At 40.3% G+C, this 19,310-nt stretch overlaps 1 protein-coding gene across 1 annotated transcript in view; it reads right to left on the bottom strand.

Annotated features, from left to right (window-relative positions):
- The window catches only part of LOC140231289 (antigen WC1.1-like), a 41,250-nt gene extending 22,143 nt beyond the window's left edge, over positions 1-19,107 (bottom strand). Inside the window, exons 1-8 of the mRNA XM_072311434.1 lie at positions 19,032-19,107; positions 13,537-13,681; positions 9,760-9,976; positions 3,794-3,978; positions 3,202-3,369; positions 2,323-2,741; positions 1,637-1,772; positions 1,314-1,451 (exon numbers count right to left, since the gene is read on the bottom strand). Of these exons, the coding sequence (XP_072167535.1) occupies positions 1,314-1,451; positions 1,637-1,772; positions 2,323-2,741; positions 3,202-3,369; positions 3,794-3,978; positions 9,760-9,976; positions 13,537-13,600 (1,327 nt within the window). The 5' untranslated portion in view covers positions 13,601-13,681; positions 19,032-19,107. The remainder of the gene's footprint in view (positions 1-1,313; positions 1,452-1,636; positions 1,773-2,322; positions 2,742-3,201; positions 3,370-3,793; positions 3,979-9,759; positions 9,977-13,536; positions 13,682-19,031) is intronic.
- Positions 19,108-19,310: the final 203 nt, after the last annotated feature.

Raw genomic sequence — 19,310 nt, 5'->3', positions numbered from 1 at the left:
CTTTAGTAAATTATAACTCTTCATAAAACAGGGCCCTGGTCATTGAAACACACACAGTCATACATATTTGAAATGAATTTCCTCGGCCAAATATTCTGTAACATATATTGTTGGTCCCATCACTACACTTTTCTGTTAGTCTGTGTTAGAGATTAATGTCAATTTAACCTGCAAAGCATGTGCACTTTAGCATATAAAATATGCAAGATGGAAGCAGCACAACTGAAGTGCACACAATTATCAGTTTCCAAATTTATGCTGGAAATAGTTGCAGGGTAAAAGGTTAGTCGCCACAACTCACCATGCTGAACAGGGCCCCTGCTCACTGCAGGAATTTCATTAAGAACTGTTGGAGGAATGTGATTGGTGGAAAATGAGCCCTGATTGACGAAATAGTTGATAAGGGAATCAACCTGTAAGATATTTCAAACAAGAATGCCTTCCTCTCTGCTGCAGGCATTTTGAAAGGCAGTGCCTTCAATTAGAATGTTACTGCATGTTTTGCTTGATATATTTTGACATCCTATCATATTTGTTCCAAACATTGCACTAATCAAGTCACTATAATACATTTATTATCATTTTCATACATTTTTTGGAAACTGTTTTTTTTTTTAATGAGCTATGTCTGCAAGGAGTGCTTTGAAATGCAAGTCGCTGTGATGTATGTCTGCAAATTCAAAGAGATCAGTATGATGTCCCATTTACTATACAGAAATGAATGGAGCATGGGAAGCACATCAAGCAGGGTAACATCAAATTAGGCACAGCAAACTCGAGAATGGTGTTGCAGTACAAACAATGTTTCACAGCATTTCATGCATGAAGAAACATGGACATGTAACATGGAAGAAGAACAAACAAACATACATCTATCCAAGAAAAACTACAAGATGGAGTTTCCTCTGCCTTGGCCAGTGCTGACTGTTTTGTCACTATCATTATCTTTATCACAATATTCTCAAATAATTCTCACTGTCACCATCATTACAACACTGTCCTCTATCATTTTTATGAATATTGTCACAGCATTACTGATCACTATCATCATCATCATCATCATAATCATCATCATCATCATCATCATCATCATCATCATCATCATCATCACAGTCATTATCAACATTATCAGAAGTCACTGAACAAAAAAAAGTTCAATATGGCCTATCATGACCCTACTTCACCATCAACATCAACAAGTATGTCCTAGATCATCATTGGCACACTCAATATCGCTCAGCTAACCTTAATGAAAGGAGCCTCTCTCACTTTCACCATCACACACTCATTACCAATCCACTCTCCGAACTTACCAACTGCCGAGGTTCCTGAGCACTGCACTCCGGCGTCCTCGTGATGGTTGCAATCATTTTCGCCAAAGGGACTCTGTGCACAGTTGACAAGCTCCGACTCTGTGCCGTTGCATTTCAGATCGTCTATGAGAATTTTGCCTGCAGACAAGAGAGTAGAATTTTATAAAGTTCAAAATGGTTGCTTTGTAAATTCAAAAATGTCATTAAAAAAAAAATCATTGCTAGTAAATGTTTGGTATGACAAACTAAACAAATCATGATCTGAGAAGAGTAAAAGTCTGCAGAATAATTGACTGATGTTCATAGAATTCTAATTTTCTTACCTGTGCCTGGACCAAAGCCTGGTGACCTAACAGCCATCACAGCCGGGCCATATCCAAGCTGTCTACAAATCACTGTGGCTGCATGGAAGTCGAAGTTATCATCACATACTGTGCCCCAATCTCCGTTCACAAAAACCTTTAGAAGGAATGAAAAATGGAATTATGAATATGCAAGTTGAATTAAATTGTCAAATGACGAATGACAGTACTAAGTAGGTCTACGTACATTTCACATAAAAACTTTGCTTTTTTTTGTCAGCACAGCTTATTGCATTTCTAGTCATGATGCGATCAAACACCCTACAGAAATAGATTTCCTTGTGTTTTGTGCTCTTATTTCGGGTTTCATGAGTAAGAACTGCTTAAGTGCTTGAAAAGCTTCCACAAACATTAACAAACTAAAAGTAAAGGTCTTGCTGAAAAACCAGGAAACAAAGAGTCCATAAGCACATGATGGATTCAACTCCTTCACAAAATACTTGTAGTCTAATTTGAAACAAGATTTTGGCTCGACTAACAGACAAGTGACAATTTTCAGAGGCTGTTTATCATTCTGTTCGGATCTACCTCTCCCGAGTCTTAGTAACACGGTTGGCACATGAGGAATGATATGGCTACTAGAACTATCAACTTTGAAATTAGTATCATCACAAAGAAAAGGAAATTCCTAACATAGATCATCTCACCTCCACACGTCCTTCGTACGGCGTTGTACCGTCTACCAGACGTATAGCGAGATCTTTCGAGAGCAGCGGAGCTGGGCAGTTTGAAATGCATCTTCCGTTTGACAGGTATGTGTTGTCGGGACAGCTTGTGCAGGCATCATCCCGGTCGCCGTCCCCGCAGTTCTTGCAGTACGGGCTGCATGGCTCGCACGTGCGTGTTCTCGAATAGCCGTAGAAACCGATACCGCAGTCCTCGACGCACCGATCGTCATGCAGGTAGCGCGGCGCGTCGCACGACAGACATTTGTCGGCGCGCTCCGCACAGGTGTTACACTCCGGGTCGCAGAGCTCGCATTGGTTGGTTCCGGGCACCCGATAGTAGCCGTCCCCGCACGACTTCACGCACATGCGCGTTACGTCAGGACCAGAACAACGCACTCCTTGGGAATGATATGAATATGTTTCCATCAGTTCATGTGCGTTTAAGATTCACAAGATTACAAAACTAAGCGCAAATTTATTTGGTACAAGACCTATGTGCTATGAGAAAAACGAAAATGGAGAGACATTTTACCTTCATGTATCTACCTATTTAGATAAGAAATGGATAGAACGCACACAAGTACGGCAAATATATATATATATTTATTTATTTATATATTTTTTTGTTGTTGTTGAAAGGATGGAGACACAAATGAAACCTATGATCATCACGCAATCATCTCACCTATGCACACACAAATAGCTAAGGTGCGCATCATTTTATGAGCGTATCTTTATCTGTTTCTCCGCAGGCAATCATAACATATTATACATTTTTGCTTTCATCATTATCAGGAATTAATTGTGTTAATATTTGTACAATTATCATCTGCTTCATTATCAAAGTATCGTACTTACCTGCATCCTCGAAGTGGCCACACATGTTTGTGTACCACTGGCTATGGGTACATGACCGAATGTTGGACTCATCCCCGCTGCACCTGACATTGTCAAGCAGGATCGGGGTGCGGACAGACACAGGTTCGAATCCCGCCTCCTGTGCATTTACTGCCTCCAACGCTTGGCCTTGACAGACAAAGATACAGAAGTCTTGATTCAATTTGATGCTATAACATTTTATTACAGGAATGTATATGAAATTAACAGATGTAACATGAGGAATATGGCACCGGAATATAAATCCCCGTTTTGTGTTTGTTTGTAAATGTACTTTGCATTTTTTTTTTTCGCCAGGTGGATTACATTTTTTTCAAATATAAATTGAGTTTCAAAGGTGGTTAAAACATCACTACCATCCGAAATATGCAAGAAGAGAACAGAAAACGCGAGGGGTTCATGATTATCATACATTCTCAAATTGTCAGCAATAATTTTCATAGTGTGCTGATGTACAGGCCCACGAATAATTCTGACTAAAGTCCACAGCTAAACGTCACTTCTTTATCCACCATCAAGCTTAAAAAACATTATACTCGTAGGTATCGCATACCTAGCTCAAGTTCGGCACAGACAACGTGGGCAGCATTGATATTCCAGCCGTCGTCGCATATGGTTCCGTACACCCCGTCGTGCAAGATCTCAACAACACCCTCGAAGCTATTGCGGCCTCCGGACAGGCGAATGCGACCACGGGCAGGTCCCCGAGAAAGAAGCGACCCGCAGTCAGTCTCACATCTGGCGATAAGCAATAAGCGATAAGCCAACATGTACAAAAGTATGTATTTCATCTCCCACAACTTCAATGATAAGAATATTTTCTGACACAATTATCATCAACCAACTTCTATAAAGCATTTTTTTTTTAAGTCGCATTATTTTTCGTTTCTTTTTAATGTCGGACGAAACTAGGTGTTCATATCTTCATCAATATCCGATTTCATTCCGATGTCGTTTCCGCTAAAATCTCCACCAGTCCATTGTAGAACAATATATAGATATAACTTTTTCGCAAATGTTCTCCTATTCGACAGTAGCGCATGGATTCGTCCAAAGCCGTGTCCTGTATTCTTAAAGTTATTGAGACAAAATTTCCAAAAATTCAAACTTTTGTGTTCAACTCGGTATTATCGTCAACAAGACCTGGATGACTTTACTGTCAATGAGCATCATTTAATCTGTAAATAACTTGGGAGTGATTAATGATCCGTGGATCGTTTTCTGCTGGAACATGCATGCACTCCGGTTTCAAGTCTTTCCTTTTCTTAATCTCTTTCTTGATAATGAGATCATTTATTTAGATTGTATTGTATACATCGTCTGTTTTCGCTGTTCCATGCATTTGTAATGCAGACAAGTTTCCCACACGCATGTCTGCAAAGTAAACATTCACGCACATGTGCTATGGACAATTGGCATATCAAAGAAAGAAAAACATTGATCCAAGCAAGAATAAAATAATGTGGCAACTCATTACGAGTTAAGAATGAGATTGACGATGAAGGTGTACTGTAAAAATGCATGAATAGAGCTTTGTCTTGTCTGCTTTGTAAGGAATCGGATAGAATTAGCTCAGCATGAATGTAGCATGTCTGGTCGAGTATGGCTTTCTGCCAGAGTAGGTCTACAGAACGAAATAAAACACTAATATGGAGACAGAGAAACACGCGAATCACGCTCCTAAACTGGTTTTATCTGGAATTTACAAGCTGTGGTACACTTTTCAATTTGGAAATCCATTTAATTCAACATAACATCTTTCAAGCTGGGAATGTTCGTGCTATTATTTTCCCGGAAATAATGAGAGCAACGATTATAAAGGTTTTCATCCCCCTTTTTTCTTAGAAGCGAAATTAATATCTCGTTATTTTGATCTTAAACGTTCCGCGACTGTCAACTTAATAATGATGATAATGTATCTGCGTAATGAGAAAGACGGTTGGGTGTTCCTCTCGCTTTAAATAACACGTCCACCGCTTCCTTATCTGCCCCTACACCCCCCCCCCCCAAAAAAAAACCCCAAACAAACAAACAAAACAAAACAAAACACAACACAACGCAAAGTAAAGCAAAGCGAAACAAAACTAAACAACAAACAACAAACATCAATACTACTATTGATGCGCTGTTTGCCGGAAGTGTTACTGCTATTGAATCATTTTCAGAAATTTAGCGTATGACTATCATAAAACCTGGGGAGAACTTAATCTGACTATATACTGACGACTATAATTATGTACATGCCTTCAGCACCGGGGCTCACACCCGGGGTCACATTCATTTTATCCATCAAAATCGAGGAATTCTAAAGAGCGATCAAGGAGAAACTCGTGTGTTGCATGCATAAAATGGGCAAATAATAAGTCCTGAATCAGGAAGATTGTTATTAATCTTGTATATGGACATGAAATGATATCCGAGTTGTCGGGAAGCCTACTGTAGAATCGGGGAAATTTCGCCCAGCTCTGCAGCACTAATGTTCCGGAAAGAGTTCGGGGATTTTCGTTCATTTTGATAGTGGATGGCATGATCTAATTTTACGACAGCAATGATCATCCCAACGCTATATGCGTCAACTTGAGACAACAACAAAGGAAGGGGTGATCTCTTTCGAAGGACTACTTTGGTGTCTACACAGCCTCAGGGTTTGTTTGGTTTTTTTTTTCCTTCTTCTTCTTCTTCTTACTCTATTACGTTTCCGTTAAAGGGGCATTCCAGACGATTTTCATAATTTCACATCATATAATACATAAATCAACAGCTCCATGTGTAGATTTGTTGAATTTATTGTGGTCCTTGAGCAGAGAAAAAATACTTTGAAAAAACTTTAAACAAATTACACTGAACAATGATGATGACGTAGGAGCCTCACATATTTCAGAAATGTAGCAGTGTTATTCCCATTACAATACTGCCAGTTTGCAAGTTCACCTGTGGATAATGTATGCATGCCTTCTTCTTTTGTTCTGCTTCCTTGAGCCCCAACTTGTGCATTCCTTTAGTGAGGCTGTCATGTCATCATCCTTGTTCATAGTGATTTGTTATAAATTTTGAAAACATTCTTTTTCCTCATCCCAATCACTATAAATTCTGAAACTCTGTACCCGGTATAACCAATTTATAGTTGTTCATATGTATAAGTCTGAAAATCATCTGGAGGTCTCCTTTAACTGAGACTAACCGGATGACCTCATTTTTACCCCATGGTCATTGTACTGAGTCCATGAACGTGACCTGATCCGCGGGTGGGGTATCGTGAGAAGACCTGATGGGGCGGGTGTGAAATTAGTTCTCGTGCAGATGTGAAAAACGACCTCGGCAATGTGGGTCAGTTGCGTCAGGCCTCGGTGCCTTGATTTAGTTCTCTTTTATTGAGGGCGAACAGGTCATCCTGCGCGAGCGGGGAGCGGGGAGGGGAGAGATCGCGAGTGGCTATGGGACATTCATCGCGGCCTAAAAAATCCGCGATATGTCTGACCTGACTGCGATCTTGTTTTGACGACGATATTATTAAAAAAGAAAAACACGCGGGGGGGGGGGGAGGGGGAACTGAAGTGTATCACGGTTGATATGCTCCCGCTCGCTTCTACCGCCACGTGGTCGGCGAAAATGAGTGAGGGGATAGAGGCAATTTGGAGGTATTATTGCAGGAAGTTCTACGTCACAATACGTTGGTCCGGTCAAGGACAGGGATGCATACTAACAGGGTCTTTTTCAATGCATTTGTTTATTTTTAATCGGGACTGTAGACCACTTAATGACTGTGTGCATTTGGTACACGAAGACAAATATTATATTGACCTAAGCGTCATGTTCTTTGACAGCAATTTTAGTAACGTGCGACGCACACCCAACAAAATTTACTTAATTTCGGTTTCAGATGTCGCCAATACCCACTCTCCTTCATTCTTTTTATTTCCTTGCAAGTATTTTCATTTATTCATTTCGTTCATTTATTTTTTTTTTCCATTTTCAACATATAAATGTTTTACTGAAATTAAGAACATGAATTACATCTCAATACAATACATAAACACAATACAATACAATACATAAAAAAAGGATAGGTTTACATGCAGTGCTTGTAGATCGCTAGTGCATTCCCCCGCACGTAGACGACAAATTATGATTGGTAGGCCTATACTGTTATACATAAAAAACGGAAATACAAAAGAAACTAAGATATGTGTAAAGAGAGAGATAGTGTGTGTGTGTGAGAGAGAGGGAGAGAAACTTATTACGTTGTGTATTGAGCATTGAGAATATGTTGAGCACAAGCACATTTGGAACTTAAAAAAAAAATGGAAATAACAAACCGGATTGTATTTTTTTTTTCTCGGTTTTGTTTTCATTGCAATTACCGGAACTTATCCGCAGAGAAGAAAGAAGGGAACCGGAGTGGAATTCGACTTTCCCGGAAAGCAATACACTCCTGTACTTAAAAAAAGAACAATTACAGCAGATCACTATATTTGTGCCAAAGAAAACATGTGTCTGCGAGTATGACAAAAGCTGGTCGTATTTTGTCGACAAATGGTTTCTGTTTTATTGTAGCTTACTCGAGCTCGTCTCAAATTTCATAGTTATTTTCACTTTCGGACACACACGCACAGATACTTTAAGCCGCTATTATTAAAATCATCTTCATCGCTGTGTGTTATGATTATTTAGTCAGGCTAATATATAGGGGAAGGTGGGGCAAGATGGGACACGGGGCAGGATGGGACAATGCGATAACTATCTAAGTAAGCATCAGAGGGCACTATAATAGGCACTGATAAAAAGCACGCTGTCAGGAAGCCATCTTTACGCTCTGTGAAGCTGAGATTCTCTTGAGCTTTGGTGGACAAACGCAAAAATTGATATCGATGACGGCAGAATTTCTGCAGTTAAGAAATGTATAGTATATATCCCTGGCATAATATGAAGAAAGGTAGAGCGTTGATATCGTGTGGTTTTTATAGTATATACATCAAGTTTATTTCACAAAATGTACGCAGACTGTATGTCATTGCATGTATTGTGTAGAGCTTAGAAGTGTTGTGTGTGTGTGCATGGGGCAGGATGGGACATCCACCTCGGGGCAGGATGGGCGGGTGTCCCATCTTGCCCCATCATATTTGATAAGGTTAATGTATATGTTTTATTCTTTTTTCAGTTTCAGAATGGTCCGGAATTACAAAAGAAAGAGCGACCGTTTCAAGTGGAACACGGAAATATGCGTCTTCATTGTTTGTCCCATCCTGCCCCACGTATATGTGGGCAGGATGTGACAGATTTGACTATTTTGAGATGGCTATTACGTAAAATAAAAGTAGGCAATTAAGATGATAATTTACATGTGATAGTGTTGCCTTACACAATCTTTGTAAATCCTGTTTCATGTGGAAGTTTGTGACGTAGTATTTGAAATAAAGCACATTTAGTGAAATGTGGCCCATCCTGCCCCACGTTCCCCTAATTCCGTGCATACAAATTTTGTATTACACTGTACTTTGAAAGATAGCTATAATATTTCATGGTATCCTTTTCCTCTCTCCCTGTGTCGTAGACCCCGTTTACAGTGCGAGGCTCGGCCGCGGCTCGGCCGCGGCCGAGCCCACCTTCATTTTAGTGTAAACGCGCAAAAGGCCAAATGCGAGGCCAAAATTGGCCTCGCAAATGGCCACGCTCTGGAGGTGGTCTCGACGGCGGCCGAGCCGCGGCCGAGCCCGAGCCGCGGCCGAGCCCGGCCTTTTCTCAGTGTAAACGCAAACTGGGCCAAATGCGCGGCCAATTTTAGTCTGGCTTCCATACCCTCTGCCTGTACTATTTCGCTATTCAGGATATTAACCCCCTAAACGTCGAAAACTAGTATAGTTTAAGATAGTTTTGTCCTGCAAATTATTTTTTCCTTCGGCAAAGGCCTTTGCCCGAACGGCGACTTCGTCGCCACAGAATTCAGTTGGCAAAGGGTCTGAAAACCAGACAATACCAAATTGCGTTTGTTTACAAGCAGAGCGCCACTCCGACAAAATATTGAAAGGTTTGAATTAAAAGCGCGGCCGAGCCCAGCAGTGTAAACGGACAAAATTGCGAGGCTCGGCCGCGGCTCGGCCGCGGCCGAGCCCGGCCCCGCACTGTAAACGGGGTCATACATTGTATCATTCTTTTTATTAGGTATAGGTTTGTGACATCACGTGTAGACCTTCATGCCAGCACGGCAAAATATTCGGTATATTTATATATATTTTTGCACTTTATAGAAATTTGTGTATTACTATCATTGTTGTCATTCGTGTAATTATTATTATTATTATCATTATCATTATTACATCATCATCACCATTGTTGTTATTATTATTATTATTATTATTATTATTATTATTATTATTATTATTATTATCATTAGCATCATTATTATGTTATCATGCCTACTACTGCCATCATCATCCATACAGGATATCGTCAACCATGAGTGAGATCGTGTCCAGGTAATGTAACAGAATGTATAATGTCCGTTTCAGTACAATAACTCACCTGTTTTCTGACAAATACAGTGGGTCTTCGCAGCTGGTGCAATGCTCTGGATGGCCCAGACAAGTCTTGCAATTTTCACCACATGCTTCGCAGGTCCTAGAACTGTCGTCGCCGTATTTTCCGGGACCACACTCTGCTGTACATCGCCCGGTGTCAGTGGACATGTAGGGACGGTCGTCCGGACAGTGTGACGCAGCGCCGGCGGTCCGTCTAGCGACTACACAAAATCATTCGTAAACACATTTCCAACTTAAATATGTAAAACAAAGCCGAATGCTTCCACATTGGTCTTTTAAATCATCTTACAACAAAAGATTTAGTTTTGCACCTAATCCTAGCAAACGTATACGAAATATTTCCAGCTAATACAGTGCATTAATTTTTAATGTTACTTTATTACATCAATGATGCTTGCACGAATGATACATTGTTATAAATCATCTTCTAATATCGCATCAGAAATAACACCAACACATTCATGAGGGCACAAACTCGCTACTATTTGTCATTCATGAGGGACTCAAATCTGAGCTTTTCCATTTAGACGAGGAACAAGAATCTCCGTTTCAGTTTCTTCGAAGGCCGAGCTGCCTATCTCGACATAAATTACACATGCTAAATATGGCTCCAGATATCAGCCGTAGATGTAAACATTCTACAGACGTGAGCTACTTTTCAATGTAGTATGCGGCAAGCGTATGATGATGAGCTTTATTAATGTACTTCATGGCAGCCCCACCCCGCTTTCAAATTACGCAGTAACTGACGTATGTAGTTGCCATGACAACACTGCCACCCACTCTAGAGCTGTAAAGGCTCAACATGATTTACCACTCGTGGGAATCAACATGCGCAGCTACGTAGGCCTATCCAAATAATAACAGAAAAATAAAACAGCAATTTAACTCGGTGGATAAGTGATAAAAATGACGAGGTTTTGTTACATTTGGGACATTCACAGATAGTAAAACATAGATGTGGGAACCAGTTCCATAGGTATCGCAGACAACATGGTGACTTTCACGCAGAGGTTCTGAAGTACATCGATAATAATATCATGCATATAATGCGGACTACACTAGAAGGCTACGTGTGTGTGAAACATGTACAATGAAATCCCGTCGCACATTCCTGCAAGTTCTATAGCCAATCCTCTTCACACAATACACACTCACACATCCATGAAAATATTCTACATTCCATCTTAAAACAACAACAACAAAAAAAAAACCCACTTGCTCTAATTAAATTGAATTGAAATTTCATTATAAAAAACAGCAACAAAAACAAAGCCTTCCTTGAACAGCAGAGGGCTAATAAGAACAAGGTGGCGTGCCAAACATTGTATGTGCTCAATTTCTTGTGCCTCGATAGCCGCCTCTTCATTCCTGCATTTTTTCTCTCCCTTCGACTGTGACGCATGGGCTTTGGCCACGTGCCAAGAGAGTAAACAGACCAGTGGAGAGATTGTACAACGTACAAGTCTTGTCTTTGGGTGGGGGACTTGAGTATTCGGGAAAACGCTCTGTAGGTCGTATCCACCTTTCTTTCCTGATCACGCGAAAACCATGTAAGGGCGGACACTCCTGGTTAGTTTCTGGAATGTCTCGCTTTGTTCAAAACGATGGCGCTTGCCGGATAAATTTGAACTCAAGCTTTCCTTATGAATAATCATTCGCAGAGAGATGATATCAAATATGTTTTAATTCATTAGAATTCTTAAGCTCAACATAGATATTGCAAAACAGGGAACGCAAATTATAAACCAACAATACCAACAGTGACACTACGGTATCAAGAATAAACCGTATACATTTTGATATCATTGATGTTACGGGGATTTGAATATATTGCAATGATCATTCATATCATTATCATTATGATTATTTTTGTAATTACTATTTTGCCAATAATGGCTTGCGATGTGTTCAACCAAGAATGGTGGTAGAATGTAAAGAACAAAAAACAAAATCAAACAAACACCTAACATGAAATAAAACCAACACTATTTTTATCTGAGTGCTGATCATCGAGCCATATTCATATTCATCAAAGCAATTAAAGCACGTTTTGAATGTCACCTTGTCGCATTACCAGAAGCCTCTAATGATGTATATAAAAGCGACGATGAGAGAATAACACTGCTTTGGCTGTTTGTGATGATAATCTTTACGAAAGCTATAAAGGTAAAATCACTTTCTGTCAAAACTGGTTTGGGCATCTTGCTTTGCTGTTCATATAAGACCCGCTGACGTAAAACGGTTGCTATGGCAACCTTTCTACCTTCTCCTCCGTTACTACCCAAGTCTTTCGAGCACAAAACAAGTAAGGAGGTTTACGGTAACCTCTCTGTTTTCTTGTCACAAAAAAAAAAAAAAAAACACACACACACTACAAAACATTTCCAACGTGAAAGAACTGCATGACTTTTCTTGTACTTTTTTTTTTGTCAAGTCCACTCCTTTTACTTAATTCTGTACACTATTAAAAAACATACTGGCTGCTGATGGCAAGCAGGAATTCGAACATACCATTTTTTTTTTTTTTTTTTAAACCAGGTTTGACACGATATAGCTGGGGGGGGGGGTCGCAAGTCTGGGAACGTATTCCTCTCAGAAAATGCACTTACTCCCTTTCCTTAGCATTTCTGGGTATTCGACACGACATGAAGTCACTTTATCATCCGTTTTATCTAGTTAAAGTGACTCTAAGAACGGCATTTGATGCATAAGGGACGCGCATTTTGATAGGGAGAGGCATATATCGGTGAAAGGCATGATCTAAAAAATTGGGTGTAACTTTGGATGAAATGTGATGAAATACTATCAAACAAATGTATGCACGACAGAAGCATAAATCACTACTATCTTCTCATAGACTGCAAGCATGATCTGTATTGAAACATGGAGTATCTCCATGATTGACACGATTCGTATACTGTATACGCCATGACAGTAATCAGAATGTGTGTGTATGTGTGTGTGTGTGTGTGTGTGTGTGTGTGTGTGTGTGTGATAAAATGATGCAATTCATTCCCGCGCGCAGCGTGGTCAGGCTCAAACCATGGAGCTACTTAGTAGCTCCATCATGCTCAAACCGTATGTGTCACTTTGTCCGTAGCGCGCGCGGTCGTGGAAGTGGGCGCGGGAAAATGAGACGGGTGCGGGAGAGGATATCGAACAGATCAAAACAAAGCCCCAGTTCCTCGTCCAAATAAGGCATTCGCCGCGCAGTGTTCGTGGTTTCATCCGCCGCGCCGTAGTCACCGAAAATTCGCGCGCACGCAGCCACGCAACGTCTTGCGCGGGCTGTCGCTATTGTTTGTATACAAAGATGTCCTTCATACTCTCAAAGTCACACTCGGGACAAACTAAAATGGTCGCATATTCCGGGGTGCGAAAATGACCATGCATAAAAGAGACATGTGGTAGGTTCTGTGATGTTCATAATGTTGAACGATCACTACTGATCATTCAATAGTGGCCCGAAATTAAATTTAGATGGCGTGTCAAAATAAAATTTTCTTCCCGCAATTCACATCCAATATGATGCGAACACACCCAACAATTTTACACGCGAATACAACAATAATGGCACTGAATAAATCATGCGAGTGACAAGACGGATATAAGCATAAAGTGAACACACTCTAAGGAACTTTCTCACCGCACTGTTTTGTTAGTCAATTTATAAATTTGTCATGTTTTGAAAAGAGCTGATCGACACGTTAGGACATCTCTAACTCTGCAGAAGAATTTGATGAAGATGACAACTTACCACCGCCGTGCGTCAAACTGACGCTGCAGAAAATGAAAACTGCTGCAAGGGCAAGACGACACATGGCGGACGGATGCGACCGCGTGGCGATTATCTATCCGATTTTTCGATGAAGTCAAGGTGATTTACCGATGTACGTACAGACCTGATTGTATTGGTTGAAGAAAATACATTGAAGTGCGATTAGCTGATGTCATACAAATGGAGACTGCTCTCTAATCTATATTTAATTATTCTCACTTGTTCGGTGAGAAATCGATCAATGCTAACAAAAACATAATGATAGCATATTCTTTGTAATTTCTTGCGAACAGTACAATTTGTAAGACAAAGTTATCAGGTTGTTTTTTGGACGAAAGGGAAAGAAGGTTCTTTGTAAAAAAAAAAAAAAGAAGAAGAAGAAGAAGAAGAAGAAGAAGAAGAAGAAGAAGAAGAAGAAGAACGGTGTCTATAACTTGGAAATTACATCAGAAATTATTTTGTGACAAATATTAAACGGTTTGATTACCAATTTTCCTCTTGGCTGTGTAGCATTCTATAAATAGTCTTCTACTTTATTGAATACGACTTACCTGATTTCTCAAATCATCCAATCCCTCGACGGGCTCACGTATGAATTATCAGTTACCACAGCAAATATTTTCCGCCAGCTCAGAAACAAACGGTCGAAAGTTTACGTGGCGACGGTTTGATGAAATATTTTTCGCGCAAACTATTTTCGCTTCTTGTCTCGTGAATCAAGTGTAAAATGCCAACACTGACAAAACAGTGGGTTTCATCGATCAAAAACAGAACTCCATAGTTCGTATACGTGGACGTGTAAATATTCTGCAAAATCGCTGTACGTCTGCTCTTGTCGTTGTAGGATTTTGTCTGTGGCTTTGTACCCGGCGAATCGATGATGCCGGTAAAATGCCTCGTGGCTGCACACATGCGGTTATGTCTAGTGTGTACTTTCTGTGTACACACGAGTAACGTTAGTAGGTGCGGCTTTTCACTAGCAGCCGTACTACGATTTGTTGTTGTTTACACGGATCCATTGACTGCGCGAATAGACTCCGCCCATTTCGATTCACTAGATGCATGCGCGCGCATTTAGGCGATACCATTTTAACGAAAAGAGGGGAGGATGATATCTTACAAGAGCAAAATTTTCCTTGTAAATAAGTCCCTTCCATTCCATTGCAAGTGCCAACTCGACTAGATAATGTAGATGATAGTTTTCATACAAAGTTTATCCCATCGGCATACATTTTGACTAGTGCTAAATTTACTCAACTGACGTGACTACGGCAGCGCCAGAAAATGTAACAGTCCATTCATCAGAACGCTGAATAAACTGACTGCGTGGGGTGCAGACGTCGATCAGAATGATGCAATATTCCTATGTTCCACGTCTGGCTGGATGCCGACTGCATTTTGCAGAACCTTCTCTAGATGTATCAGCATTTATTATTATGAGTGGATAACATTTTGCCACTAATGAAAATGACATTTTCATCACACAAATGCAGAAGGAAATGCGATCTTCTACCTGTCCCTCCAAAGGAGACGCGGGTCTATTCCAATGTAGACGGTTGGGTAAAAAGTTTGTCGACCTTCGTCCTGCCACGCATAATGGGGGTTCGTCTGCGGGTTCCGGGCATTATAGCGTGTACTAGTATTATAATATTATTATACTGTAGTACATCTCTGATTCGGCGAAACGGAGAGTGGGCTACGTCTGGGAAGTGTATTCACGAGATATCGTTTTACAGGAGCAAAACGTGCGTTTTCCAACAGTATGGCCATTCCCAGCATACTGAGGTGAGGTAATACACGGACGAAAGCGTCATTTTAACTATTGAACAATATTTCCTCAAATGAAATTATTGCAAAATCATTTCAGTACTCAAAAATCCTTAGTTTTAGGGAGCTAAATTGTAGGCTTCTAATTTCAGCACAGCCCTTAACCCAACCCCAAGCTCTAACCCTTTTTAAAAACCCTAAAGCCTAACCCTTTTTAAAAACCCTAAAGCCACCTAAATTTAATCATACTTAGCTAAGGTAAATTACATATGGCTGAGCTGAAGTTAAAAGCCTAAAATAATCCAGCCCCCTAAAACCCAGGATTGCCCAGTCCTCTATATAATTTACTGTGTGATAAGAGATTGCCTTCACAGCGCCTCATACTTCCCCAATGGAAAACAAAACAAACAAATAACATAACTGAGGGTCATTTTCAGGTGTAGAATCCCCCCCCCCCCCCAAAAAAAAAAAATACTAACTTGGTATTGCCTACAACACATTAGGCCCTATGGAAAAAAAAATAATCATTTTGACGTCAAGCGATTGGAAATTATTTTGATTCACACCGCCGAACTAAATTTATTTCAAAATGTTGTTACGACCAAAATCACTCTGAGAATGATCGCACAAAAGAAACAATCAACTAGTGTTCAGGCGGTTCAGACTCGTAATCGGTTTTCACATCAGTACAATAATGATCAGTAGAAACAATTACAAATCGGTAATGGAATCACTTACATATCAGTCAGTCCACAGCACCCGATAATTCGCTCGTATTTATTCAACTCGTGTTCAAGCCCGCTCTAGGCTTGCATACGTAATGAGATGCGTAAGGGGATTTTGTCCTTGGGCTTTCGGCAACAAAAATACACCTTATGTTCACCAATTTGGTATCAAATTCAAGGATAATATGTAAACTATCGTCACATGTTACTCAAATTATTGTAAATGAAATTTATCATAGCGTAATTTGAGCTTGAAAAATGATGAAAAAAGTAATTCGTGCAGTACACGTTCAAGACGTTCAAAAAATACCAAATTCACCTTGCGTCTCAATGAAAATGCTTTTTTTGGTAGTCCATCTCCAAATCTTTGTATCCATGTAAATATCTTGACAATTTGTTGCTTAATCCGGTCAGGAACCAGTAAAATATACATCGATGTCAGTGCTGATCAGCTTGAAACCGTGCAATCTCAAGAGTAAGCTCTCTCATTGGACAGCGCTTGCATTCAGCGCTTGCATTACGTTATTACGCTGCTACATGACGGTTTCACGCCACTTGCGGTTTCTTGGCACGGGTGTAGTTCAAGCCAAGTTCAAGTGCCGAATGCAAGCACTGTCCAATGAGAGAGCTCTCTCGCGCCACTGTACACTTTGTACTGTGGAGCATACTTCCGGCTTAGGAGTGAATTTTACAGACATTTCAAAACGGAAAAACTAGTATAAATCATGCTTGCGTCTCCTTGACTCCAATATATGATGATCATCTAAGTTTCCTCTATACGAAAAAGCGAAAATCAGAAACAACAGTTTCTTAATCCGGTCAGGAACCAAAAAAGAACTTTAGACGACAAAATCTTCCGTGAAAAGCAGGTAAAATTTTCGCAAATTCAACTGATTATATAGTCATGATAAGATCCGATGTTATACGCAAATTTAGTATCAAAATAAAGATCAAAGTCTGGAGAACAATTTACCGTGACTTGAAGCCATGACGAATGTATGTACAAGTCGCTACACTGTGAAAACCATAGCCCTATCAAAGCCTCGCAAAATCTCGCACGACGAGACACCTTTCGAACGCTAAGATCGTCAACGAGAGTGCTGAATAAATCTTGCCGGATCGGCTTATTAGCATACGTGCTGCGGACTGACTGATATTTTGTTATCAAGTAATCCTTTGATAATGTTCAGATACGATGTTCGATGCACCGATGAATGATTCCTCCGACGTAACTCCAAAGGCGCAGGTTACGATAGTCCACGGTATAGATCCGGGGTAAAATCCACGATATATGTCCACAGCGAAACGTGCAGAATCCAAACGTTATGACGACCACGTCCAGTCGAGGCGTTGAATGATGATTCACTTTATAATGTCCAGCAAGGAATCCAGCCCGTCACAGCTTTGCCGTAATAATGTCCGTTGACACTAAAATATGGAATCTATCTCCAATATATGCAAATTAATTCTCTGCAAGCAAAATGTCTCCCAGGCCTTATCTCCACAAACACAGTTTGTATAGCAGGTCAGCAGGTAACACAGGACTGACTATAACAAGTCGCTTCAGAGCCAGAAGTGACGTAACTCTCAGAGCAGAGGTGTTGGGTACTCTGCCTACCTCAGAATTTCTCCGGCTTATATACTATCCATTCACCCCTTTCTAGTACATTCTATAATTTTCTCCAACCTGGGGCCACATACCTGAACATACTAGCAAGTCCAAGTTCCAGGAATCCTGGATGACTCACTGCCTAACTATGTGCATAACATCATTGCCAAAATTAACTACCAATCACATTGGGTTACAGGGGCAGTGCCTCACTCAGTCAAATATGTAAGCACTTCCCAGAATATTCTGGAATGGGTTATCGATCATTCTAGATTGAGTGAGCTATAATGTATTTCCTGTCACATGCATACATGTACTGTAGCTACATTTTATACCACGTAGAAAATTCTCCACTGATCTGGTCAGCCTGTATGTACTATTCTATATCATATAGAGAATGTTCTCCATTAATCTGGTCACCCCGCGTACATACACATTAAAACAACCATGCATACAGCCTTGATACATTGATATGTACATAACTACTAGTGTGTACATTTGTGACAATGTCAGTTGTTAATTAGATCTTTAAAGAGTCGAACCTACTTTACAATGACGCCTGGACGTGAAAAAGAGACCGAATGAAGGAATAAAATTGATAAAAAGTCGAAGTACCAATATCTAAATTACTGAATGATGGGAGGATCAACACTGTAGAAAGACAGATAGGTCTAAATTTGGTATTTTTACCCGTTGAAGATCAACAAGTTTAATGACACATTGCGAATATAGCCTATGATTTCGACGTGTAATTTATAGGCCCTATACAAGACCGTCTTCTCTTGCATAATCTTCACTGCTTCGACAGAAATCTAGGATGTTAACACCGCATTTTGTTTTTTACGGCAGCTAAAATAGCGGCACATAACATATACTTAGAGTCCAGACTATCTAGGCTAGTTAGAATGTCAACATCACAGTGCATTGTCTTGACGGGTCCCTTCGATGACATGCTGGTTAACTTTGACATAGATTTAATAAGAAAAGGAAAAAAAAAAGGCTTCTATAGAGAGCTGCTGCAGTCACAGTATAAATTTACTTTCACTCTCTAGGAAGTGGCTATACGCAGTGTGACATCGTTTTTACAGAATACCCCAGCCACGGACCATGTCTTACAGTTGGGATCCTCCAAGTGTTTTATCTTATTTCCCTCCCGAAGACCTCCCAATCCAGAGTTATAGGTAATCCTTGGTGCCGTTTTAGGTCCCCATTTGCGGTTTTTCTTTGTCGTATAAGTTTACATAAAGATACGTTCACACAAAGACACCTTCACAAAATGCACAAATTGGCCATAATGTTAAATGGAGTCGTCAGTTCGTGTGAATCTCGAACTCAAGGAAAGTCTGGTTCTTCCGTAACATTAATCAGCTTACTTGCTCGACGCCTTCAGTGACTAGATCTATGCTGACTGGCGCCCATAAGATGACCATCGACGATTATATCCATCGGCAATACAGCTTTTCTCGTAAAAATGACGCGAAAACCGCATCCACTATAAGAGGCAAGCGGGGTCAAACTGCATGCATGACGCGACAAAAAGGGTGAGAGGCGTGCCAGCAAGTGTCCATACTATGGACTTGTGAATGGTTAAAAAAAAATGCGATGATTACGTAACAATGATATGGATTCCTCACATATCAGAGGCTGATGAC

This window comes from Diadema setosum, chromosome 7 (assembly GCF_964275005.1).
Source record: "Diadema setosum chromosome 7, eeDiaSeto1, whole genome shotgun sequence".
NCBI lineage: Eukaryota > Metazoa > Echinodermata > Echinoidea > Diadematoida > Diadematidae > Diadema > Diadema setosum.
Note: the sequence above shows the minus strand (reverse complement) of the source record. Positions and strands in the feature narration are given on the sequence as shown.